The following is a 26137-nucleotide window of genomic DNA, read 5'->3' on the forward strand; positions in this document are numbered from 1 at the left end:
TTCTGTGTTGGTTCAGTACCCATCACATTTGGAGCTACTGGAATAATAATAACAACAGCAATAGTAATTCATTATCTATACTACAGTAGTGCCTGTCACTTCAATCTGAATCAGGGCCTCATTGTAATTAGGTTTGGGTAGATTTAGATTGAAAGACAGTCTCTGCCCAAAGATTTTACAATTTAAATGTAAGACAAGACACAACAAGTTGCTTAAACTAACAAAAGGACGGATGGGGAAGAGTTTGGGATTAACAGTGACAAAATAATGCAGCACCACAGAGGAGGCAGGTCAGCCTGATTGTTTCTGAAGAGAGCTGGCGGGCAAACAATTCCATTTTTCAAAACACGTTGAGGTTTTGAAATGTGTTTTTGTTCCCACTGGAATGAAAACAAGACCTTTCAAAAATTTCGTGAAAGTCTGGCAGGGGGAAAGACGAGTGGGTTGAAGTCCCTATAGTCTGGTGGTTAGGGCCCTAGCCTGGAAAGTGCAAGACCAAGGTCAAATCCCTGCTCTGGCCGATTCAGAGCAGAGTTTATATGCCAGATCACTCTGAAGCAGGCCCTCAAACCTCTCTCTCTCTCATACCTGAACCCAAGTACCGTAACCACTGGGCTCCAGAGAAAGAGTCTTGCTCTCCAGATAGTTTCCCAGCATTTTTGTTTGTTTGTTTGTTTGTTTTACACAGGAAGAGTTCTGCAAAACATTTCAGTTTCAAAGAAACTTTTTCCCATCAAAAACTTTTTGAAGAGCTCTATATATGAATCAGTTGCATTTTCTCTTTCTTTTTGATAGCCATAGGAACCAAAACGTAGCTGCAGTTTCAGTATTCTTCTGAAAACAGACGTAGATCTAAACAGTCCTAGAAGACCTTTGTCTGGTGTTGTCTCACTTGAGAAAATGGGCACAGTGATTTTTCACTTGCCTGTCTTGCCACATCGAATTTCTATAACCCTTTTTGATATGATAAAGGTGTGCACCTGGCTGCTGGATATGTGGTTACAGAAATCCAGATCCAGAGCTGAGGCTGTGTTAATGAAAATGACTATGCTGTCCAGACACAGAGGCTAAATGTGACCTGCAAAGGGGCAAAAATGAATTTCACAATTCATAATCAATCAATAATTTACCAGTTTGTTTCTGTAGAAATTATAAAAGCTGCTCTATGAGACAGCTCAGATGAGACCTTTTCAAGAGTCAGATCAGTATAAAGTTAAGTACGGGAAGGATCCCCTTGCTGAAAATAAATGAAATCATAATGAGTTTCTAAACAAAGTAAGGTCAGATAAGCCACACAGTATTTTCTCTGGGGCTGTGATTGGTTAGTGAAAGCCATGTTGACTCAGTTGCTCCGAGGAACTGTTTATATTTTATGTGATCTCCCTGAGCCAGTTCAAACAAAAGGCTGGTGATCACCGGAGAGAAGAGCCATGTGGTGTTTCTTCTTTTAGTGTGTATGAGAGGGTCATTACTGACCCTGATGACCAAGAATTGAAGAGATGATCCCCCACATAGAAGCCAAAGGGGAGAGGGGGGCACAAGGTTAACTGTTCACCTAGTCCTTTCCCTCAATAAAATAATACTAGCTATGTGTGGAGGGGTTCAAAGGGGTGGGAGATCTGTCCCAGGAACTTATATCTAGATCAGTGGTTCTCAGCTGTGGTCCATCGCTTGCTCAGGGAAAGCCCCTGGCGCACCGGGACCGTTTGTTTACCTGCCGCGTCCGCAGGTTCGGCCGATTGCAGCTCCCCTGGCCATGGTTCGCTGCTCCAGGCCAATGGGGGCTGCCGGAAGCGGCGCGGGCCGAGGGATGTGCTGGCCACCCTCCCCACAGCCCCCATTGGCCTGGAGCGGTGAAACATGGCCAGTGGGAGCTGCAATCGGCTGAACCTGCGGACGCAGCAGGTAAACAAACTGGCCAGGCCCGCCAGGGGCTTTCCCTGAACAAGCAGTGGACCACAGTTGAGAACCACTGATCTAGATAGATTGCTATAAGTAAACTGGTTGGATAGGAACTATATGAGAACAGAGGATCGTGTGGCCTCCATAGATTTGCTGAGTGGCTCTGCACAAAAGCTTACTGACCCCAGCAGCATTACCTTTTGGGTGGATTCATGGCGCAGCTGGTGCTGGAGTCCACCCACTCTCCACAAATAGAGCCCTAGACCAAAGCTGGGACGTTAGCAGAATCCGAGGGAAGGAACAATGCTGCTGCAAAAGACATGCTCCCTGCTTCTTGTTTCCTGGCAAGGGTTTCAGTTTCTCCTTCTGCAGTAATGGAAGGGATGACTTGGGCCTGTATTGTAGTTAGTCCTATTATTGTTCCTAGGCAACAACACACAATGTGCTGGAACTCCTGCTATAACAAGGCACAGTAGCTTGTTATAGAGTGTCAGCCCTAACCTGGCATTTCCTTGATTTTCTTTCTTTACTGTAATGGTTGGAGTTTTTTAAAAAAACTGCTCAGTGAAACATACCGGGAAACGTGCATGACAATGGTGATTTCTGTAACAGCTATGCGTACACAATAGCCACAGTTTAAATTTAAATGCCTTGGCCACTTAGAGCATTTGTTTTGAGAGTAGCACATTATAGACCGATTTACTGCCTGCCAATCCCAGTTTTTTAAACTGATGTCCTTTCTGAGTTTGAATCTTCCCATGGGAACGTGTTCATGTATGTGTGAGAGCGTGTCAGTGGGTGGGCTGGAGGAGGAGGATGGGAATATACTTAGGTATCACAAGAAAGATTTAGGTTGAAAATAGCTCGCTATTTCTCTCATGAAGCAGATGCTGCCAGTCGCTTACCTTCACCAACAGAGGCTGCACCTACTAGTGGGGGTGTGAAAAAACCATTCTACAGTGATTAGTGAGAGGAAGGCAAGCCAGGGGCGATGGATTCTTTCTAATAGTGGTGGTGAGGGATGAGGCCCCCATCCCCTCCATGGCCCCACCCCTGCCCATCCGCTTCCCCTTGTGGACCTGCCCCCTGGCGAAGCTGGAAGCTGGAGTCGGGCCAGGGATCCCAGGCTTCTCCACCTACCTAGGGGTATGGGGCCGAAGAGCAGCGACTCCCCCCAGCAGCCAGCGTGGCTCTTACCCCAACCCGTCCGGCTTCCGGCCTGACCTGGGGGAGGGGCCTTGGGGGCCTAAGAGCTGTAGCCAGGCCATGGTAAGAGAGTCACCGGGCAGCTGTGAGGGACTGCAGACCCTCAATCTGCCCTGGTTGGGGGCACCAGGGCGGGCCAGAGGCTGCTCTCAGGCACCCCCACACCAGGCAGGTGAAGAGTCTGCAGCTCCCCACAGGTGCCCAGACTCCCTGGGCTGCTCTTACCCAGGTCGGGCTCCAGCTTCCAGCCTGGCTGGGAGGCAGGGCCTCAGGAGAGAAAAGGAGGGGCAGGGGGCTGCGTTTTTCACTTTCAAAAGTGGGAGGGCCATGGCCCCTTGGCCCTCCCCCTATTCCAGCACCTCTGAGGCAAGCTATAGCTTAGTGGGCTCAAGCAAATGCTTTCCTGGACATACCTCTGCAAGACTAAAACATGAGGGTTAAAGGAGGGAAAAAAAGCAACCTGGTTAATTCTGTGTATTGAGGGATGGTGAGTTCATTGGCCTGAATATGCGCTAGGAATAGTTTGGGGGAATTTCTGTGGCCTGTATTATACAGGAGGCTAAACTAGATAATCACAGCAGTCCCTTCTGGCCTTGGAATCTATAAATTAATAGGGCTAGATGACAACACTTATGTCACTGCCCAGCATAGGGGGTTGTACGGAGCTGCACTGACCCAGGATGACACCAGAGACATCGTGCCATCAGTTCTGCCCAAGAGGCCTGTGTCCCTGGTGAACTGGCCCCATTCCAATACCTCTTTTCCTTCCCACCCCTCTTTGCCCCTGTTCAGAAATACTAATATTGTGAGTAGCCCTTGAACAGCTGTGCAGTGGGGGAAGGTGGAAAGGCCTCTGCCAACATGGCCCTTAGAATTGAAAATCCAGAGGATGGATCTTTCTCTGTGCTTTGTCCAGTGCAAAGCTCACTACATGCTCCAAACTGCATTTTATGTTTATAGGTGTGTTCTTTACAACACTGCCTTGCACTACAAGTCTGGTTCTACTTTCATTTACACTGGTTTGGTTTTCTGCAGTGTAATCTCATTGACTTTAATGCAGTTACTCCTGATTTACATTAGCACAATGAAAGCAGAATGGTGTGGTTTATGCAAAGAATTTAGGGTAATCTGTAGGAAGAGAAGATCAGAAATGTGGATATTTGAAGTCGAACCCAGTAACCACCTCCATTAGCAATGTATTTTGTGGTGATTTTCTTAGCATGGACATGTTATAAAAATAGAAGACCAACAAATTTCGAAGTGTGTGTACCAAGGAACGTGGCTAGACAGTTGGCGAATATGTGGTTGCCAAAAGCTTTGGTTGCATGACAAAACTACCAGTGATATAATTAACTGAATATACAATCAGACCTCCTTAAGCACCTGACCAGAGATTATTCTGTGAGGCAGCCTATTTGCAAGGAGGCCATGTCCCTTTCAGATTTGCCATGATGATGATGTAGTCAGATAGGAGTTCATAGGCTGGTTCTTCATACTCCAGCTCCTGGAATGCTCTACAGTTAATACATTCTCTCAGCAGTTTCATAAAATGCCACTTAATGTCTGCTGGCTCCAGGGAGTGCTAACCATTGTCACATTCATTGAAAAATACAAAAAAAAGTAGACCCCCCCCCCGGAATTTCATCAGCATGCCTGCAGTCACAATAGTTTTATTACAAGCTGGGACAATACAAAGTTGTTGGCATGAAGTATTGTATTTCTGGGCTGCGGTGGCAGAAAAATTACATGAAAGAGGGATTACATGAAAGAGGGACATTAATATATTCCTATCTGATTTAAACAAATCAATATGAGGCACCTAGGAACTACAGTGATTGGCACAATTGAGAGCCAGAAAGAAGGAAGGAAAGCTACATATTCTCTACTTTCAGTTCATAATAACTATTGAATCTCAGTGAAATTCCTTGATCATTCTATTTTTTTCTTCACTATTACAGTAACACTTAACTTGGTAAAGTAGTGACCTCCAGTTAAAGGACTAATTCTGCTGTCTTGGATGCTATTGTAAATCAGGGGTAATGATAGTGTAAAGCTGGCACGAAATAAGAATCAGGCCCTATATTTCAAATAATATACATTTTTCTTCGATTTTTCTTTATTTTCTTTATTTCTTTTCTGCTACCTCAATGAAATGGATACTTTTTGGCAAATAACAGGATGCTGTTGAATTATTTAGGTACCAAAATCAGTTCAATATTAATATTAGTTGATATTCACTCCTTCTTGTCAACTGTTGGGAATGGGCCACATCCATCCTAATTGAATTGGCCTCCTTAGCACTGACCCCCCCACGTGGTAAAGCAACTCCCATCTTTTCATGTGCTATATATTTATACCTGCCTACTGTATTTTCCACTCTATGCATCTGATGAAGTGGGTTATATCGCACAAAAGCTTATGCCCAAATAAATTTGTTAGTCTCTTAGGTACCACATGAGGAACATCTTTACACTGAGGGTATTCCCCAGGTACCAAATCTGCTGTTTTTGGATTGGAGTGCAATGTAAAAGAATTGCATTAGACTGATAAATAAGGCTTATAGATTTTCTACTGCAGTTGCTGATGTGTTAATTATCATACCATTATCATTATGTATCTTATTGCTATTTATTTTATTATTTCATATTTGTATATAGCATTATATGTATGCATAATGCTCTACTTAGCAGATAAGGACACTGCTTGCCCCAAACACCCTACAATCCAAATCAGTCATGATGAAACAGGACACTGGAATAGAGGAAGGAATACACAGAACAAGGCCCTGCTGCTGCTTGGGTGGGATTGTGCAAATTAAGCTAGCAATGCTAATGCTGTAGCACTAATTAAAGCCAGTGATATGATGCCAACATGCCTTGTTATAATGGCGGTGATGAGGATTACATGACATTCATGTCTGTCCATTGGTAAGTGCACTGAAACCACTACGTCAGTTTACATAGCCCTTTGAAAACCAGTCACATGGTTATGACTTTTGCTCACTTCTGACTTGGGCCATATTTAAACCAGTGACCTATAGCTTAAAGGTACTGTTCTCACTAACAGTCTCCTGAGTCATTCCATTCTACGATACAGTTCATTTAATTTAACCCTGCCAGTGAAAGAAAGAAAGAAAAAGAATTTGTAAGGAAGTGGAAAGTTTCCCCTCTATCCTTGTCCCTGCCTGGCTATACTTTCAGATAATCTGATGCAATTTTTCTGAGGTCTTCTTCCTGTTTCATATCCATTAAAATTCATGCAAATTGAATGCATTCCTAGCTATTGCAAAATGCATGGATTACAGCTACATTGTGTTCAGCTGTGATCTATATTGGAATTTTTCATGACACATCTCTCCTGGTGTGAAACTGAAAGGGAATTTGAATCATCCTTTCTTCCTTTCCAATTTAATGCAGTCCATTAACACTAAATCGAATAAAATGTAGTCAATATTTAGAATGGATGAGTGTGAAGATTTAAGAATTTATGCATCCGTTAAAAGAAAAGGAACAAAGTAATTATCTGATTTGTGTCTACTAGATGGTATCTACTTTTAAGGAATAATTCATTATAAAGAACTTGTTCTTATTTATTATTTGTATCACAGTACTCCCCAGAGACCCCAATGAAGACTGGGGTCCATTGTGTGGGGTGCTGAACAAACATACAGTAAGGGCCTGATCCTGCTAACACTTGTGTCATAAATATAAAGGGAAGGGTAAACACCTTTAAATCCCTCCTGGCCAGAGGAAAAACCCTTTCACCTGTAAAAGGTTAAGAAGCTAGGATAACCTCACTGGCACCTGACCAAAATGACCAGCGAGGAGACAAGATACTTTCAAAGCTGGAGGCGGGGATAAACAAAGGTTCTCTCGGTCTGTGTGATGCTTTTGCCAGGAACAGATCAGGAATGCTCTTCAGAACTTCTGTAAAAAGTTAGTAAGCAATGCAAGGAGAAATGTGTTAGATTTTCTTTTGTTAAATGGCTGGTAAAATAGGTTGTGCTGAATGGAATGTATATTCCTGTTTTTGTGTCTTTTTGTAACTTAAGGTTTTGCCTAGAGGGATTCTCTATGCTTTGAATCGGATTACCCTGTAAGGTATTTACCATCCTGATTTTACAGAGGTGATTCTTTTACTTTTTCTTTAATTAAAATTCTTCTTTTAAGAACCTGATTGCTTTTTCATTGTTCTTAAGATCCAAGGGTTTGGGTCTGTGTTCACCTATGCAAATTGGTGAGGATTTTTATCAAGCCTTCCCCAGGAAAGGGGGTGTAGGGCTAGGGGGGATTTTCAGGGGAAAGACGTTTCCAAGTGGGCTCTTTCCCTGTTCTTTGTGTAACACTTTGGTGGTGGCAGCTTTTAACCTAAGCTAGTAAGAATAAGCTTAGGGGGTCTTTCATGCTGGTCCCCACATCTGTACCCTAGAGTTCAGAGTGGGGAAGGAACCTTGACAACTTGTTTTACTTAACTCACGAGTCGTTCCATCGATTTTAAATGTGACTGTTCACATGCATAAAATGAAGCATGTGCATAAATCTTTGCAGGATTAGGGCCTAAGGGCATGTCTACACTTACCAGGGATCGGCACTGCAGCGACTGATGGACCTGTGGTCGATTTAGTGATTCTAGTGATGACCTGCTAAATTGACTAAAGGTGTTCGTGTTATTCTCTCTCTTTCATAGAATTTTTTGAAACATTGATATGAATTTACAACTGCATTGACAGTCAGATTTATTCACTGTTTTGTGACTTGGGAAGTGACACCTTACTAATTAGACAAAACATTCATCCTACTTCAGGGTTGTCCTCAGGTATAACACAGCACACATTTCCAGATAACACACTTCATGCTACTCTGCTCTGTGCTTTCATTAAAATATAAAATCTTAACATGGCAACCCTTTCAATTAGGACCTGTTCCAAACCCCACAGAAATCAATGGAAAGATTCCTGTTGACTTCCATGGGCTTTAGATCAGGCCCTTAAAGAGCATTTTTAAAATAACATTATTCCTACTGTGGGAACATGTACTTTACAGGTCTACATTGTGTAATTGCATATGTATTGCACTAGCTTCTTGGGATCATAATGCTCATTTCTGGTGGCAGGCAAGCTCTCTCTCTTTTTTCTTCCTTTCAGCACTGGAGATCAACTAAAAATGTGACAGTGGTTAGACCTGGCAATTTATTTCTGTGCCACTGTTTTGATGCAGCAGAATAAATTCATTTCTTTCTTATGTAAGGACAAGGCTTGTGGAGTCTCTAGGTGCTGGCTGTGTGATCAACCTTCTGTGAGGTATGTAGGGATAGTGTCTGTCCACATGTCATTTCTGCCAATAACTCCCAAACTTTCCCTAATATTCTATGGGTCCTCCTTGGGTATGCCTTATAAAATCTTGTTCGGCTCTCCCCTGTGACTATTAGATGAAAGAAAACAAATGGAGTCTTCTAACTATAGAAATATTTTCCCTATCAACTAAAAGTGGCTGTCTGTAGTGTGTGTTTGTGTTTGGGGGTTACATGCTGTGTGCTGAGCTTGTGTTTGTCTGCCTGTCTGTTTGTTTGTTTGTAGGACCGTGTGCTGTGGCCAGCAGTTGGAAGCTGTGAGCTTCTAAACAAGGTTTGAAATCTAGAAGCCTCTGTTCATTGGCTGAGCCTTAGCCCTGGTCTACACTAGGACTTTAGGTCGAATTTAGCAGCATTAAATCGATGTAAACCTGCACCTGTCCACACAATGAAGCCCTTTATTTCGACTTAAAGGGGTCTTAAAATCGATTTCCTTACTCCACCCCTGACAAGTGGATTAGCGCTTAAATCGGCCTTGCTGGCTTGAATTTGGGGTACTGTGGACACAATTTGACGGTATTGGCCTCCGGGAGCTATCCCAGAGTGCTCCATTGTGACCGTTCTGGACAGCACTCTCAACTCAGATGCACTGGCCAGGTAGACAGGAAAAGAACCGCCAACTTTTGAATCTCATTTCCTGTTTGGCCAGCGTGGCAAGCTGCAGGTGACCATGCAGAGCTCATCAGCACAGGTGACCATGATGGAGTCCCAGAATCGCAAAAGAGCTCCAGCATGGACTGAACGGGAGGTACGGGATCTGATTGCTGTATGGAGAGAGGAATCCGTGCTATCAGAACTCTGTTCCAGTTTTCGAAATGCCAAAACCTTTGTCAAAATCTCCCAGGGCATGAAGGACAAAGGCCATAACAGGGACCCGAAGCAGTGCCGCGTGAAACTGAAGGAGCTGAGGCAAGCCTACCAGAAAACCAGAGAGGCGAACAGCCTCTCCGGGTCAGAGCCCCAAACATGCCGCTTCTGTGATGAGCTGCATGCCATTTTAGGGGGTTCAGCCACCACTACCCCAGCCGTGTTGTTTGACTCCTTCAATGGAGATGGAGGCAATACGGAAGCAGGTTTTGGGGACGAAGATGATGATGATGAGGTTGTAGATAGCTCACAGCAAGCAAAAGGAGAAACCGGTTTTCCCGACAGCTAGGAACTGTTTCTCACCCTGGACCTGGAGCCAGTACCCCCCGAACCCACCCAAGGCTGCCTCCTGGACCCAGCAGGTGGAGAAGGGACCTCCAGTGAGTGTACCTTTTAAAATACTATACATGGTTTAAAAGCAAGCATGTGAAAGGATTACTTTGCCCTGGCATTCGCGGCTCTCCTGGATATACTCCCAAAGCTTTTGCAAAAGGTTTCTGGGGAGGGCAGCCTTATTGCGTCCTTCATGGTAGGACACTTTACCACTCCAGGCCAGTAACACGTACTTGGGAATCATTGTACAACAAAGCATTGCAGTTTGCTGGTGTTCAAACAACATCGGTTCTTTATCTCTCTGTGTTATCCTCAGGAGAGTGAGATATAATTCATGGTCACCTTGTTGAAATAGAGTGCTTTTCTTCAGGGGACACTCAGAGGAGCCCATTCCTGCTGGGCTGTTTGCCTGTGGCTAAACAGACTTGTTCCCTGCTGTTAGCCACAGGGAGGGGGAAAGGTTGAGGGGGTAGCCACGCAGTTGGGGGAGGCAAAATGCGACCTTGTAACGAAAGCATATGTGCTATGTATGTAATGTTAACAACAAGGTTTACCCTGAAAGAGTGTAGCCACTGTTTTATAAAATGTGTCTTTTTAAATACTGCTGTCCCTTTTTTTTTCTCCACCAGCTGCATGTGTTTCAATGATCACAGGATCTTCTCCTTCCCAGAGGCTAGTGAAGATTAGAAAGAAAAAAAAACGCAATCGAGATGAAATGTTCTCCGAGCTCATGCTGTCCTCCCACACTGACAGAGCACAGACGAATGCGTGGAGGCAAATAATGTCAGAGTGCAGGAAAGCACAAAATGACCAGGAGGAGAGGTGGCGGGCTGAAGAGAGTAAGTGGCAGGCTGAAGAGAGTAAGTAAGTGGCGGGCTGAAGACAGGGCTGAAGCTCAAATGTGGTGGCAGCGTGATGAGAGGAGGCAGGATTCAATGCTGAGGCTGCTGGAGGACCAAACCAGTATGCGCCAGTGTATGGTTGAGCTGCAGCAAAGGCAGCTGGAGCACAGACTGCCACTACAGCCCCTGTGTAACCAACCGCCCTCCTCCCCAAGTTCCATCGCCTCCACACCCAGATGCCCAAGAACGCGGTGGGGGAGCCACTGGCCAACCAGCCACTCCGCCACAGAGGATTGCCCAAAAAAAAGAAGGCTGGCATTCAATAAATTTTAAAGTTGTAAACTTTTAAAGTGCTGTGTGGCATTTTCCTTCCCTCCTCCACCACCCCTCCTGGGCTACCTTGGTAGTCATCCCCCTATTTGTGTGATGAATGAATAAAGAATGCATGAATGTGAAGCAACAATGACTTTATTGCCTCTGCAAGTGGTGATTGAAGGGAGGAGGGGAGGGTGGTTAGCTTACAGGGAAGTAGAGTGAACCAAGGGGCGGGGGATTTCATCAAGGAGAAACAAACAGAACTTTCACACCGTAGCCTGGCCAGTCATGAAACTGGTTTTCAAAGCTTCTCTGATGCGTACCGCGCCCTCCTGTGCTCTTCTAACCACCCTGGTGTCTGGCTGCATGTAACCAGCAGCCAGACGATTTGCCTCAACCTCCCACTCCGCCATAAACATCTCTCCCTTACTCTCACAGATATTGTGGAGCACACAGCAAGCAGTAATAACAGTGGGAATATTGGTTTCGCTGAGGTCTAAGCGAGTCAGTAAACTGCGCCAGCGCGCCTTTAAACATCCAAATGCACATTCTACCACCATTCTGCACTTGCTCAGCCTGTAGTTGAACAGCTGCTGACTACTGTCCAGGCTGCCTGTGTACGGCTTCATGAGCCATGGCATTAAAGGGTAGGCTGGGTCCCCAAGGATACATATAGGCATTTCAACATCCCCAACAGTTATTTTCTGGTCTGGGAATAAAGTCCCTTCTTGCAGCTTTTGAAACAGACCAGAGTTCCTGAAGATGCGAGCGTCATGTACCTTTCCCGGCCATCCCACGTTGATGTTGGTGAAACGTCCCTTGTGATCCACCAGAGCTTGCAGCACTATTAAAAAGTACCCCTTGCGGTTTATGTACTCGGTGGCTTGGTGCTCCGGTGCCAAGATAGGGATATGGGTTCCATCTATATGGATGATTTAACTGGGAATTGGTCCTGCTTTGAGCAGGGGGTTGGACTAGATGACCTTCTGGGGTCCCTTCCAACCCTGATATTCTATGATTCTATGATTCTATGGCCCCACCACAGTTAGGGAATCCCGTTGCAGCAAAGCCATCCACTATGACCTGCACATTTCCCAGGGTCACTACCCTTGATATCAGCAGATCTTTGATTGCGTGGGCTACTTGCATCACAGCAGCCCCCACAGTAAATTTGCCCACTCCAAATTGATTCCCACCTGACCGGTAGCTGTCTGGCGTTGCAAGCTTCCACAGGGCTATCGCCACTCGCTTCTCAACAGTGAGGGCTGCTCTCATCTTGGTATTCATGCGACTCAGGGCAGGGGAAAGCAAGTCACAAAGTTCCATGAAAGTGCCCTTACGCATGCGAAATCCACTGGGAATCGTCCCAGATCTGCAACACTATGCGGCCCCACCAGTCTGTGCTTGTTTCCCGAGCCCAGAATTGGCATTCCACAGCATGAACCTGCCCTATTAGCACCATGATGCATGCATTGGCAGGGCCCATGCTTTCAGAGAAATCTGTGTCCATGTCCTGATCACTCACGTGACCGCGCTGACATCGCCTCCTCTCCCCGGTATCGCTTTGCCAGGTTCTGGTGCTGCATATACTGCTGGATAATGCGTGTGGTGTTTAATGTGCTCCTAATTGCCAAAGTGAGCTCAGCGGCCTCCATGCTTGCCTTGGTATGGTGTCCGCACAGAAAAAAGGTGCGGAACGATTGTCTGCCGTTGCTCTGATGGAGGGAGGGGCGACTGATGACACGGCTTACAGGGTTGGCTTCAGGGAGCTAAAATCAACAAAGGGGGTGTCTTTACATCAAGGAGTATTTCAGGCAGGACTTCACGGAGCGTTCCAATAAGAAATGGTGCACCTAAGTTATTGTTCTTATTGGAACAAGGAGGTTAGCCTGGCCTCTGATTGATACATGGCTAGATTTACCTCGCTGCACCTTCTCTGTGAGTGACTGCAGTGTGACCTAGAGGAATGAGTCCCCTAGACGGGGGAGGAGGCAAATGAGTACAAAACAAATCTGGTCTATTTCTTGTTTTGATCCACTCCATCTATCTTGTACATCTTTGGCTGGCAGGAGACGGTGCAGAAGGACTGCATGCCATCCTCATCTTTTGCCTGCCCGACAGAAGATGGTACAGTACGACTGTTAGCAATCCGTATCGCCTGCCTGCTCACCATAAGACGGTTCAATAGGACTGACTGCAGGACTAAAGAGAATGACCTGATCAAGTCACTCCAAATTTAGTCCCTGCGCCCATGTCTGCCCAGGCGCTCCCAGCCGACGTGGCCAGAAGCACCTCAGACACGACGAGGATGGCTACCAGTCGTACTGCACCATCTGCTGCTGTGTAGCAATGCAGTACCACGTCTGTCAGCACCCAGGAGACATACGGTGACGGTTACCTGAGCGGGCTCCATGCTTGCTGTGATATGGCATCTGCACAGGCAACTCAGGAAAAAAGGCGCAAAACGATTGTCTGCCCTTGCTTTCACGGAGGGAGGGAGGGAAGGGGGGCCTGACAATATGTACCCAGGACCACCCGCGATAATGTTTTAGCCCCATCAGGCATTGGGATCTCAACCCAGAATTCCAATGGGCAGCGGAGACTGCGGGAACTGTGGGATAGCTACCCACAGTGCAATGCTCCGGAAGCCGACTCTAGCCTCGGTACTGTGGAAGCACTCCGCCAAGTTAATGCACTTAGAGCATTTTCTGTGGGGACACACACACTCGAATGCATAAAACCGATTTCTAAAAAAACGACTTCTAGAAATTCGACCTTATTCCGTAGTGTAGACATACCCTTAGTCATGGGGCAGGGCTATCAAGGAGGCCAGGGCTTTATAAAGCAGTGAGCAAGTGACCAGGGAGCTTTGCAACCAGGGGCCACTAACAGGGAGTTTTGAGAGGGAGTTTGGAAGGGAAGTGGGAAGGGGGCAAGGTACACTTGCCATTCTTTAAAACCTTTACACTAAACTATAATCAGAACTTCTTGATTTAAACAAAAACCCTATCCTTAACCTAGGTAACTGTAGGAGAAAATGCAGGCAGAAGCCCAGCTGCAAAGAAGGGGCTATCCTGTTTATTGCACTCAGTGTAGCATGTATGATTACCTGCCCTGTGGGTGGGTGACGTATTTTTGCATTCTGTACAAGTAGCTCCTGGCCCTCAGACGGTGCACGGGCTTTGGAGACCAGGGTGATGGAACTGGAGGAGCTGTAGGGAGGCAGAGAGGTATGTTGATGAGGCTTTCTGGGACACTGTAGATTTGTCCCACTTCCAGTCAGACAGCCCCTGTGCCATTAAGCAGGATGAAAGGCCCAGAGAAGGAGAGCAGTCAATGGGAATAGAGTGAAACCTTCCCATAGTTGGGACCCTCCTTCCAGATGATGATGAGGTATCCTCTCGCACTGAGGTTACCTTTCCGGGGGAGGGAACTTCAGTCATTAGGAAAAGGCAGGTGTTAGTAATGGGAGATTCGATAGTTAGAAACATAGATAGCTGTGCTTGTGATGACCAGGAGAACCATGTGGTGACTTGCCTGCCTGGTGCGAAGGTTGTGGATCTCTTGAGGCATCTAGATAGACTTATGTGTAGTGCTGGGAAGAAGCTGGTGGTCGTGGTACATGTAGGTACCAATGACATAGGGAAGGGTAGGAGAGACGTCCTGGAGGCCAAATTTAGGCTGCTAGGAAAGAGAATGAAATCCAGGACCTCTATGGTGGCATTCTCAGAAATGCTTCCAGTTCCACCCTCAGGGCCAGGTAGGCAGGCAGAGTATCAGAGTCCCAATGGATGAATGAGACGATGGTGTAGAGAGGAGGGGTTTAGATTTATTAGGAACTGGGGAAACGTTTGGGATGGGGGAGCCTATACAGGAAGGGTGGGCTCCACCTATACCAGAGTGGATCCAGGCTGCAGGAACTTAACATTAAAAAGGTTGCAGAGCAGTTTTTAAACTAAGAGATGGGGAAAGCCGATGACTGCAGAGGTGCACGTGGATCGGACAGAGACTTCTCTTAGAGGAGAGTCTATTGATAGAGAGTCTCTAGGTTTTAGTCAGGAGGAGAGGATGAAAGAGGATAAAGCATGGGCCAGATCAGATTAGAAACATTCACATAAAGAATCTGACACATCAGAAAAGGGCAGACAAATAAACAGTGACAAGTTTTTACAGTGCTTGTACACAAATGCTAGAAGTCTAAATAATAAGATGGGTGAACTAGAGTGCCTCATGTTAAAGGAGGATATTGATATAATAGGCATCACAGAAAGCTGATGGAGTGAGGACAATCAATGGGACACAATCATTCCAGGGTACAAAAGATATCGGTAGGACAGAACAGGTCGTGCGGGTGGGGTGGGGTGGGTGGGGGGGCACTATATGTGAAAGAAAATGTAGAATCAAATGAAATAAAAATCTTAAATGAATCCATATGTTCCATAGAATCTTTATGGATAGTAATTCCATGCTCTAATAAGAATATAACAGTAGGGATCTATTATCGACCACCTGACCAGGACAGTGATAGCAACGATGAAATGCTAAGGGAGTACCGGGCAAATTAGTTGAAACAATAGTAAAGAATAAAATTGTCAGACACATAGAAGAACATAAATTGTTGCGCAAAAGTCAGTATGGTTTCTGTAAAGGCAGATCATGACTTACTAATCTATTAGAGTTCTTTGGGGGGGGTCCACAAACATGTGGACAAGGGGGATCCAGTGGACATAGTGTACTTAGATTTCCAGAAAGCCTTTGACAAGGTCCCTCATCAAAGGCTCTTACGTAAATTAAGTAGTCATGGGATGAGAGGGAAGATCTTTTCATGGATTGAGAACTGGTTAAAAGACAGGGAACAAAGGGTAGGAATAAATGCTAAATTTTCAGAATGGAGAGGGGTAACTAGTGGTGTTCCCCAACGGTCAGTCCTAGGACCAGTCCTATTCAACCTATTCATAAATGATCTGGAGAAAAGGGTAAACAGAGAGGTGGCAAAGTTTGCAGATGATGCTAAACTGCTCAAGATAGTTAAGAACCAAAGCAGTCTGTGAAGAACTTCAAAAAGATCTCACAAAACTAAGTGATTAGGTAACAAAATGGCAAACTAAATTTAATGTGGATAAATGTAAAGTAATGCACATTGGAAAAAATAATGCCAACTATACATACAGTATGATGGGGGCTAATTTAGCTAAAACTAATCAGGAGAAAGATCTTGGTGTCATCGTGGATAGTTCTCTAAAGACATCCACGCAGTGTGCAGCAGCAGTCAAAAAAGCAAACGGGATGTTAGGAATCATTAAAAATGGGATAGAGAATAAGATGGAGAATATCTTATTGCCCATATATAAATCCATGGTACGCCCACATCTTGAATACTGCGTACAGGTGTGGTCCCCTCATCTCAAAAAAGATATACTGGCATTAGAAAAGGTTTAGAAAAGGACAACTAAAATGATTAGGGGTTTGGAACGGGTCCCATATGAGGAGAGATTAAAGAGGCTAGATTTTTCAGCTTGGAAAAGAGGAGACTAAGGGGGGATCTGATAGAGGTATATAAAATCATGAGTGGTGTGGAGAAAGTGAATAAGGAAAAGTTATTTATTTGTTCCCATAAGAACTAGGGGCCACCAAATGAAATTAATGGGTAGCAGGTTTAGAACAAATAAAAGGAAGTTCTTCTTCACTCAGCACAGTCAACATGTGGAACTCCTTGCCTGAGGAGGTTGTGAAGGCTAGGACAATAACAGGGTTTAAAAGAGAACTAGATAAATTCATGGAGGTTAAGTCCATTAATGGCTATTAGCCAGGATGGGTAAGGAATGGTGTCCCTAGCCTCTATTTGTCAGAGGATGGAGATGGATGGCAGGAGAGAGATCACAAGATCATTACCTGTTAGGTTCACTCCCTCTGGGGCAGCTGGCATTGGGCACTGTCGGTAGACAGGGATACTGGGCTGGATGGACCTTTGGTCTGACCCAGTAGGGTTATTCTTATGTTCTTCTGTTAACAATTTGATTTGAAAGTGGTTTCCGAGAGACCTTAGGTGTCTACTGAAAGTGCTATCACAGCCTTGGGCCCATCCCTTCTTTAGCCAGCAGGGTCTGCAGGTTTAATAGAAGGGTTAGTCCAGGGCTAGCAGGCTGTGCGGTACATTAATACTGCCCACTGGTGGATTTCTTTGCTCTGGTGATGCGCCATGGGAGATGATCCCCGTCCCTGAATGCTGACTGCACCCGTGGGCTCTTTGAGGCGGTAGGGGAAACGGTGCCAGGGAATACATCACTCATTTCAAATGAGCAGGGGGGAACCTGCTATGGGACACGGGGGCTAGGTTTGCGACAGCCACCCCCCTCCCCACCCCACCCCCCAAATAAGACTAAATAAAGTAACCGCCTCACCCTCACGGGCATCATAACTCCTAGTATACTGGCGTGGCTTGCAAAGCACCAGGCAGCTTGCCAGCGATGAATGCGCGCCGTCAATCGCCGAAGGATTGATAACCGGTTGGCAGCTGGCTGCACGGACCCCGCCCCTGCCGCGCGCCAGCGGGAAGTTTGTCTCGCCCTTGGCGGCCGGCGGCTCTCCCCGCTGCTCGGGGCCGAGCGAAGAAGGGAGGCAAGGCTGCTCCGCGCTCCTCGTCTGCGCATGAGTCACCCCGGGAGGCTGGGGCGGTTTGACTATTTCAGCGGCTGAGCACCGGAGTTGCCGAGCGGCCGAGGAGACGCCGGAGGGGCTCGCTGGGAGCTGAGCAGGCGCCTCCCCCCTGGGGCCGGGGTCGGGTCGGTCGGTCGGTCGGGGAAGGGGAAGGGGAAGGGGAAGGGAGGAACTTCTGCCTGCGGTTTGAAGCGGGCAGGTCGGGTGGGACCTGGGCAGAGGGTGGGCTCGTTTCAGGACCCTGGACAGCGCCGGGCGGGCCGGTCGCTTGTGCTTTCTGGCAGCCGGAGCTTCAGATCCTCCCGGAGTCTCCACCAACATGCCGGCGGATCTCCGGAAGTCCCCCCGAGAGGCACCTGCCATGTCCCCTTGCCGCTCCGTCTCTGAAGCCTGCCTTCTGCTCACCAAGGGGCGCATGGCCACCTGGTAAGAAATGGACTTGGCAGGAGTTCTCTTGGCCTTCTTCCTGGTGCTGGTGCTGGTGATTTCTCTGCTGTCCAACCTCCTGGTGCTGCTATGCTTCATCTACAGTACCGAGCTCCGCAAGCAAGTCCCCGGGGTCTTCCTGGTGAACTTGTCCTTCTGCAACCTGCTCCTGACGGTCTTAAACATGCCCTTCACTTTGCTGGGGATCCTGAGAAACCAGCCGCCCGTCGGTGACTGCATCTGCAAAGCGGTGGGCTTCCTGGAAACTTTCCTCACCTCCAACACCATGCTGAGCATGGCAGCCCTCAGCATAGACAAGTGGATTGCCGTGGTGTTCCCCTTGAGTTACACCAGCAAGATGCGGTACAAAGACGCCGTGATTCTGATGAGCTATTCCTGGATTCATTCCTTGACCTTCCCTTTGGTCTCGCTGTTTTTCTCTTGGGTAGATTACAGCAACGTGTACGCCTCTTGCACCTTGCACCTGAGAGAAGAGACGGAGAGGAGGAGGTTTACCGTGTTCACCATCGTGTTTCACGCCACCAGTTTCATGCTCTCCCTGGTGATACTGTGTTTCACCTACTTAAAGGTGTTTAAAGTGGCCAGGTTCCACTGCAAAAGGATAGACATTATTACAATGCAAACGCTGGTTTTGCTGGTAGATATCCATCCCAGGTAATGTGTGTGTGTGTGTGTGTGTATGTTAATTCGATGTGTTCACTGTGTTTTAAATCACCCCCTTCCTTAAGGACCCAAACCCATGTCTTGCTTTTCTGAGCACCTTTTGACGTCTTAATTCATGTCCTGCAGATATGATGACCCCTTCTGGTACAGCGTTTCTTTTCAAACTTCAAAAGCTGTTTAATGAATTCAGCTGTTCATTCAGTGTCAGAGCCTGTGGCTCTATATTGATAGGCAGCTTTGTTTAAACGGGAAGCGAAGGTTCCCAGAAAAGCCAGGATACTGAACGGCTGAGTCCCTCATGTAGCTGATACGCATGCAGGGTTTATGTCGCTAACAGTATCCAGAGGGTTGGTGGGTTCTGGGCTTTTGTTCGGTCTCATACCCTTCATTTGCCAAGTTCCCGCACCTGAGACCGAGTCTCCATGGCTGACTTTACTCTTGGCTCAAGAGTCTCCTCGCTTCTTGTCTTAACGCAGTGATTGTTATTTTCCCTTTTCAGCGTGAAACAGCGTTGTGTTAATGAGCAGAAAAGGAGGCGGCAGCGGGCTACTAAGAAAATCAGTATTTTTATAGGGTCTTTCGTGATCTGCTTTGCTCCTTACATTATCACCAGGTTAGTACTCCCTGCCTCTTCCGGGAGCCTTAGGGGGCAATATGTCATCAAGAATAAGCTACCCCAAGATTCATGGGACAGCAAAAAGACATTGAGATGATAGCAATAAACAAACAAACCTTCCTAAAAGTCATTAGGGATACTGGGTTGGACCAAGGGTGATAAATTTGGGGAAATATGAACATAAGAACAACCATACTAGGTCAGACCAAAGGTCCATCAAGCCCAGTATCCTGTCCTCTGACAGGTGCCAATGGCAGATGCCCCAAGGGGAATGAACAGACAGTTATCATCAAGTGATCCATGCCCTGTCACCCAATCCCAGCTTCTGGCAAACAGAGGCTAGGTACACCATTCCTGCCCATCCTAGCAATAACCATTGTTGGACCTACCTTCCATGAATCTATCTAGCTCCCTTTTGAACCCTGTTATAGTATTGGCCTTCACAACACACTCTGGCAAGGAGTTCCAGAAGTTGACAGTATGTTGCATGAAAAAATACTTTCTTGTGTTTGTTTTAAACCTGCTACCTATTAATTTCATTTGGTGGCCCCTCGTTTTTGTATTATGAGACAGAGTAAATAACATTTCCTTATTTACTGTCTCATTTACCACTCATGATTTTATAGACCTCTATCATATCCCCCCTTATTCACCTCTTTTCCGAGCTGAAAAGTCCCTGTCTTATTAATCTCTCCTCATACAGAAGCTGTTCTATACCCTAATCATTTTTGTTGCCCTTTTCTGAACCTTTTCCAATTCCAATATATCTTTTTTGTGGCGACCACATCTGCATGCAGTATTCAAGATGTGGGCATACCATGGATTTGTATAGGCATATATAACATATAAACACAGGGAGCCAAATCATCCTAAAATAGATTTATTGGTAAACTGATAAAGTAATATGAGACTTTGCAGTCTTATAAGATCTTTTTGTTTGTTTTTTACAACAAGGTATAGATGCCTCTTCCAGAAAGAGTGGGCTTTTAGGACTGGAACCAGGAGTTCATCACATGTCATTGGTTTTTTTTTAGCAGTTTGGCTTATCATCAGCACATCCCTTATTATAGTCCAAAGGTTGAAGCTCATTGACTTAAATGGAGCCACAAAGATTTGCACCAGCTGATGATCTGGCCCATAGTTTCTATGCCTGGAAATATCATTGATGAAATAATCTAGAGTTTGATCCTGTGCCCATGGAAGTCAGTGGCAAAACTCCCACTAACTTCAGTGGTGCAGGATAGTTTTCCAGGAAGAGTCAGCTCCTGAACACTAAGAAATATCCAGTTTAAATCAGAGGTTAGCTAAAATGTCAGCAGACTAGATCTTCAGTTGGTGTAAATCTGCAGGGTAGAAGCCAATGGAGCTAAACTGATGTACACCAACTGATGTAAGCCCATTATTTTTACCATGGCTGAACCTGAGTCATGATTTTCAAAAGTGACTAGTTTTTGTGGGAATCTGAATTTTTGGGGTGACCAATTTATGATACCTTGAAGGGGCCTGATTTTCAGAAAGTGTTGAGCATCTATATTCTTACAATCAGGCCCTCTGAAGACACATCAGATAGGAGACCCAAACACTGAGGCACCCAAAATACTACTAACTTTTGAAAATCTTGAGTTTGATATGCTGGTTTTGCATAATTAGGGACATATTCTATCATCTTTCCTCACCCTGTTCCTACCACACTTGCCTTCAGTGGTACAGCTGGACCAAGGAAAGCTATGTTTTAACTTTTGAGATGACACTTTTTAGTATTTCACTTTTTTATTAGTTGAAAGGTTCTTGCCTGATTGGCTAGACAGCTGCATTTCCTCTTCTTTTGGAAGAATTGTTACAAATATTAACTTGACACCAGAAAGTTAAAAGGTTAATTGATTAATGTTCAGTATCTTATGAGTCATTTTCTGTTCATTATTGTGACCATCAAGCTATCACTTTATACCAAGCAAAGGATGAATTCTGCCATCTTCATTCAGGCTGTATTATACCCTGTTCAGCACATTCTGGCCTCCAGACACTCTTTAATTCTGAAATATTTCCCATGAACAATTGAAACAAAAAGCCACTGCATTCCTCAGACAAGGTGTTTTGTAAATGTCAGCTAATGCATTTTCTTAATGCATTAAGTGACACTGCATATGTCAGTAGAGAGAAAGTTAAAATAAACTTATCAAGGGGTGAATTCTGTCCCTGCTCCCATGGCCTCAGAGGGCAGCAGAATGGAAAGGATTTGGGGAGGGCTATGTAGGCATCTATGAGGGCTCCTTACAGGGTTAGGCCAGGGGGTAAATTTGGGGTAGGGCTGGAGTATTTGTTGCCATGCAGGCCTTCTGTTCTTTCCCTACTTGATGGGCTGTGTCGGGTTCACAGAGACCACGCCATCCTTTTAGTTAGAAGAGTCTTCATGGATGCTCTGGGATAGAGGATTCCCCAGCACATGGCCTGGCTACTCAGGCTATGCTCTGAGATCAGGATTTGCCCCTATCTGAAGAAATGTTAATGAGATTTTGGAAATCAACAATAAATTCTGTCTGTTGGGACTAAACCCAATGGATGAAGTTCATCCTTGATATAACAGCATTGCTATTAATGGGATACTCCCCTTTATCTCAATGAGGTCAAAGGGAGTTTTTCCATTTACTTTAGATTAGGATTGGGACCACAATCTACCATATAATACACATACACACTCAAGTATATCTATATATACAGATCTTCTGTTTGACAGTGTTCTACAAAAATATTCATTTTGTACAGATCAAGCATATATGCCATATGTGGAGGTGATATCTAAGATAGGATAAACTGAGGTACCATGTGATAAATTGCAGATCCACATGATACTCTTATTTATAATGCACTTTTTGACTTCCTTGCTTGCTTTCTGTCATTAATCCATCTCCCTGAGGCTTGTTCTAACATTCCAAGCACTGGAGCATCTACCTTCTTTAAATTCACTTGCCAGAGAAGTGTTCTTCCCTCCACACCCTATGCACACACACAGCTGTGGAATTTGCTGCAGTATTTCACCTATCTGAGGCTCAGGATGGGCAAGATTCAGTCCTGGATGTGTGCCAGGTTTTATAGGAATATAACTTTAAAATCCAATATTCTTCAGCCCTAAAAAATGGGAGTTTTGAACTACAAGAAAAGGGAAATCCCAAGCTTCCCAAAGAGACCAATAGCTCATTCCTAGCTCTGGGAATGTCTGGGATATCACACTTTGAAGTCATTACATTTTAATGTATAGAAAAGCTAGGTTAGGTCATTCTCAAAGGTATTTATGGTGTCTTCTGAGCTCTGTGCAGTTGGCCCCATGGTAATTAAGGCTTTGTGGGTGAATAGATATGAAAAATTGTACAAATAATTTTGTAAAGAAACCTCTCCACTCTATTCAAAGAGTTTTTCAGTAGCAGATGTGACATACGCAGAATACATGATGTTATAGTACGGTGTACTGTATGCAGTTTATTGTCGCTCATTTGAGATGACCTTCTTAACGCAGTTATAGTTTCACCACTCATGATTAAGGCTATGTTTTAGTCACGGGTATTTTTAGTAAAAGTTGTGGACAGGTCACAGGCAGTAAACAAAAATTCACAGCCTGTGACCTATTCATGACTGTACTATATACCCCTGACTAAAACTTGGGTGCTCTGGGGCAGGGGTTGTCCCAGACGTGCTGCAGGTGCTTTTGGGGGGGCGCCCCGGGGGCACTGCACGTGCTCTGGGGGAGCGGCCTGGGATCCCCACTGCTGCTGGGGATGAGGGGAGAGTTGGCAGGGACCCACGGCCAATAGGAGCTCCGGGGGTGGTGCCTGCAGGTGGAGGCAGCATGCGGAGCTGCCAAGCCACACCTCTGCCTAGAAGCCAAGGGAGGGACATGTTGCTTCTTCCTGAAAGAGCCCTCACCCCCTCCCGCACCCCAAGCCCAACCCTCTGCCTCAGCCCTGAGCCCCCTAACACACCCAAACTCCTGCTGCTGCTGTTGGGGAGGGGTGCCATGGTCTGAGACTGCTCCAGCAGTAGTCAGAGCAGCTGGCTCGGGGGCCAGCCGAGTTGCTCAGGCAGCCCCTGGGTCAGCCGCACCAGCCAGTACAGAAGTCATGCAGATCCCGGAAAGTCACAGAATTCATGACTTCCATGACATCCATGATAGACTCGCAGCCTTACTCATGATTAATGCACCCATATCAAAGTCATGCTGATAAACCTTTATGCCCAAGATTCTAAAACTGGGGTCAGTGACTACTGGTTATTCACAGAGCACATGTTGGTGGTCTAAAGGCAGGTAGCTGGTCACATAGCAATAACATCTCTTGCTTGTTTCCATCTGCTAAATAACATTAACAGACAGTTAAAATGCATAAATACTTTCCTAATTTCACTTTTCCAAGTAAGCAATTGTAGTAGTTTGCACATGGATATCTTGTGATTGCAAAAGAGAGGGGAAGTAGTCTGAATGATCGAGAAGGAGAGTAAATGTCCATGAGACAATGTGTATTATCTTGAGGTGCTTTATATCACACCAATGCATCATGTATTCTCTCTTCATACATTACATTTCACAATATCATTAAGTAAGGATATATTAATATATAGCTCCATATACTATAGTACATCTTACATGCCTTTCTACAGCTTGTCTAGGGAGACAGGAGGAGTCAGGAAGGCAATACCTTGTCAGACAGCACTGAGAACTTGAATATATTGCCAATTACTAGGACAGCTCACCAAGTAGAATTAAGCAGAAGTTTTGCAATAAGTTGCTACACTTCTTTGTATACAAGGCCTCAGTGCTTAAATATATAGTTAAAGCACTTTTTCCTCCTCATGGCTGTCCTTACTCAGGAAAATCTCCCATAAATTTACCTGTGCAATGACTGCAGGATCATCCCTCAGATGCTGCACAGTATAAAAATTAATTCTTAAGATGCTATTATTCCTGAAAATGTGAGTTGAACGGTTTGCTTGTGTCGATGTAACATTCAGCTTTTCCTCTTTGTTAATGTTTAACAGGTTGATAGAGCTTCTTCCTTTTGTTACCATAAACTACTACTGGGGAATTGTAAGCAAGTGCCTCACCTACAGTAAGGCTGCATCAGATCCATTTGTTTATTCTCTTTTACGTCAACAGTACAAGAAAGTCATGATCAATATTGCCAATAGGATACTTAAAAGGGATCTGTATCCTTCATCTGGCTACAACAGCTCTCTAGACACTGAAAATGATTATTGCTTACACAGAACATGCTAACTTCATGACAGTCATTAGTCTTCAAGTTAGGCCTGACTTTTGCCACCATAAGGATATCACCTGATCTATCACATGTTGACTGGACAATGGTGACACATACCTTTTGGATATGAAAGCTGGATTCCTGCAATGCATTTGATTATGGGCTTTCAAAACAGGCTCTTCCATTGTCTGCATTTAGTACAGAATGTAGCTGCATAGTCACTGTCAGGGATGGGCAGAGGTGATTCTGTCTAACCACTGCTTTGCCTTCTGCACTGACTGCTTCTTGGTAAGTGGAATAAGTTCAAGGTTTGGGGTTTAACTTGTAAAGCCTATAACATTCCAGATGCCATGTCCTGGTATTTTACTGAGGATCCAGCAACCTACTCTCTTAAAGCAAAGATTATGGGACCATTGGAGCCTAGGGCATGAACAGATAGTTGGAGCACCACTTGTACAGTATATTTGCATCTGTAATCCTGGATTTGTCTTAATTTTAGAACATTTTAAAAGAGTATGTCAATTGATGACTTGTTGTATTGATGCCTAGAATGAGTATTATGGCTGGGCACTTTGAAAACGAGATTACTATTGTTTATTATAAGGCAACATGATTGTAACATAGACTTTAAAAGTGATATGTGTATTCAATGTGCCAGTATCAAGCATAACCAAAGGCCATGTATCTGATTTACTAATATTTAGCACTTTTGTGATACTACATAATTACAATAATCGCAGTGACAGCAACAAAAACATAATCAGAGTTTCGTTAACTAGCATTGTAATTTATGTCACAGAGCCAGGTCCACTCAATACACCTTTCATTAGGAGGAAATCAGGTCAATTAGACTGTAGAAGTGACACTATATTTAAGATATTTTTTGTTCAAGAGCTATCCGATAACATATACCAGGATAAAATAGAGTAATTATTTTTAAAGAAAGTATAATGGGGAAAAAATCTTTCATACATCAGGTAAATTTGGTGAATAGCTGCAATATGGTATGAGCTTTTCCCTTTGATTTACCTATTTAATTACTTATTACTTATTATAATAAGTATTATTATTCATCTGAAAAGTCTTTTGGAAAATACTGGAACAAATTATGAACAGTAGTCCATCAATTATATGTTATAATGGATATGAATGAGCAGTGTTTTGTGGAGCTCAATAAACTAATGCTTTGTAGCCAAACAAAAGCAATTTTAAAATGTATTTTTAAGAAGAAGCATACCTATAAGACAACGTATAAAGTTTGTCTTTGTTTTTTAGGTTATAGTAGCATTAAAAATTAGGGATAGAATATTGGCTTTGATCTTGCAAAAGGCTGAGAATTCTGGTCTTGATTCAGCAAAGCACTTAAGCATGTGATTTACTTTAAGCACTTACATAAATCCTATTGAAGTCAATGGGACTATGCACATGATTAAAGTTAAGCATATGTTTAAGCACTTTGCAGGACCAGGGTCAGGTGTTCAGCAGCTTGAAGGACTGCAATCTGCAGAGGATTAAAGGGCCGTATTGAAATTTCATTGAGGCCAATGAAAAGGCTCATACTGCATAACAAATACAATGTCATTATGTTATCCTCTGCTTTCAAAAGTTGAGGCCTTTCTAATGCTCTATTGCCATGCAAGTAAATTAGGCCTCCATGTTCTGCATCTATAGCTGGCTAGTATTAAAGCTGAATG

At 44.8% G+C, this 26137-nt stretch overlaps 1 protein-coding gene across 1 annotated transcript; it reads left to right on the plus strand.

The window, feature by feature from the left end:
* The first annotated feature begins 17904 nt into the window (after positions 1-17904).
* On the plus strand, positions 17905-24502 carry GPR78 (G protein-coupled receptor 78). The gene is made up of 3 exons (XM_073340137.1): positions 17905-18572; positions 19081-19194; positions 24223-24502. Exons 1-3 carry the CDS (start codon positions 17905-17907, stop codon positions 24458-24460), a joined length of 1020 nt encoding a protein of 339 aa, XP_073196238.1. The 3' UTR covers positions 24461-24502.
* The last annotated feature ends 1635 nt before the right edge of the window (positions 24503-26137 follow it).

This window comes from Lepidochelys kempii, chromosome 4 (genome assembly GCF_965140265.1).
Source record: "Lepidochelys kempii isolate rLepKem1 chromosome 4, rLepKem1.hap2, whole genome shotgun sequence".
Taxonomy (NCBI): Eukaryota; Metazoa; Chordata; order Testudines; family Cheloniidae; genus Lepidochelys; species Lepidochelys kempii.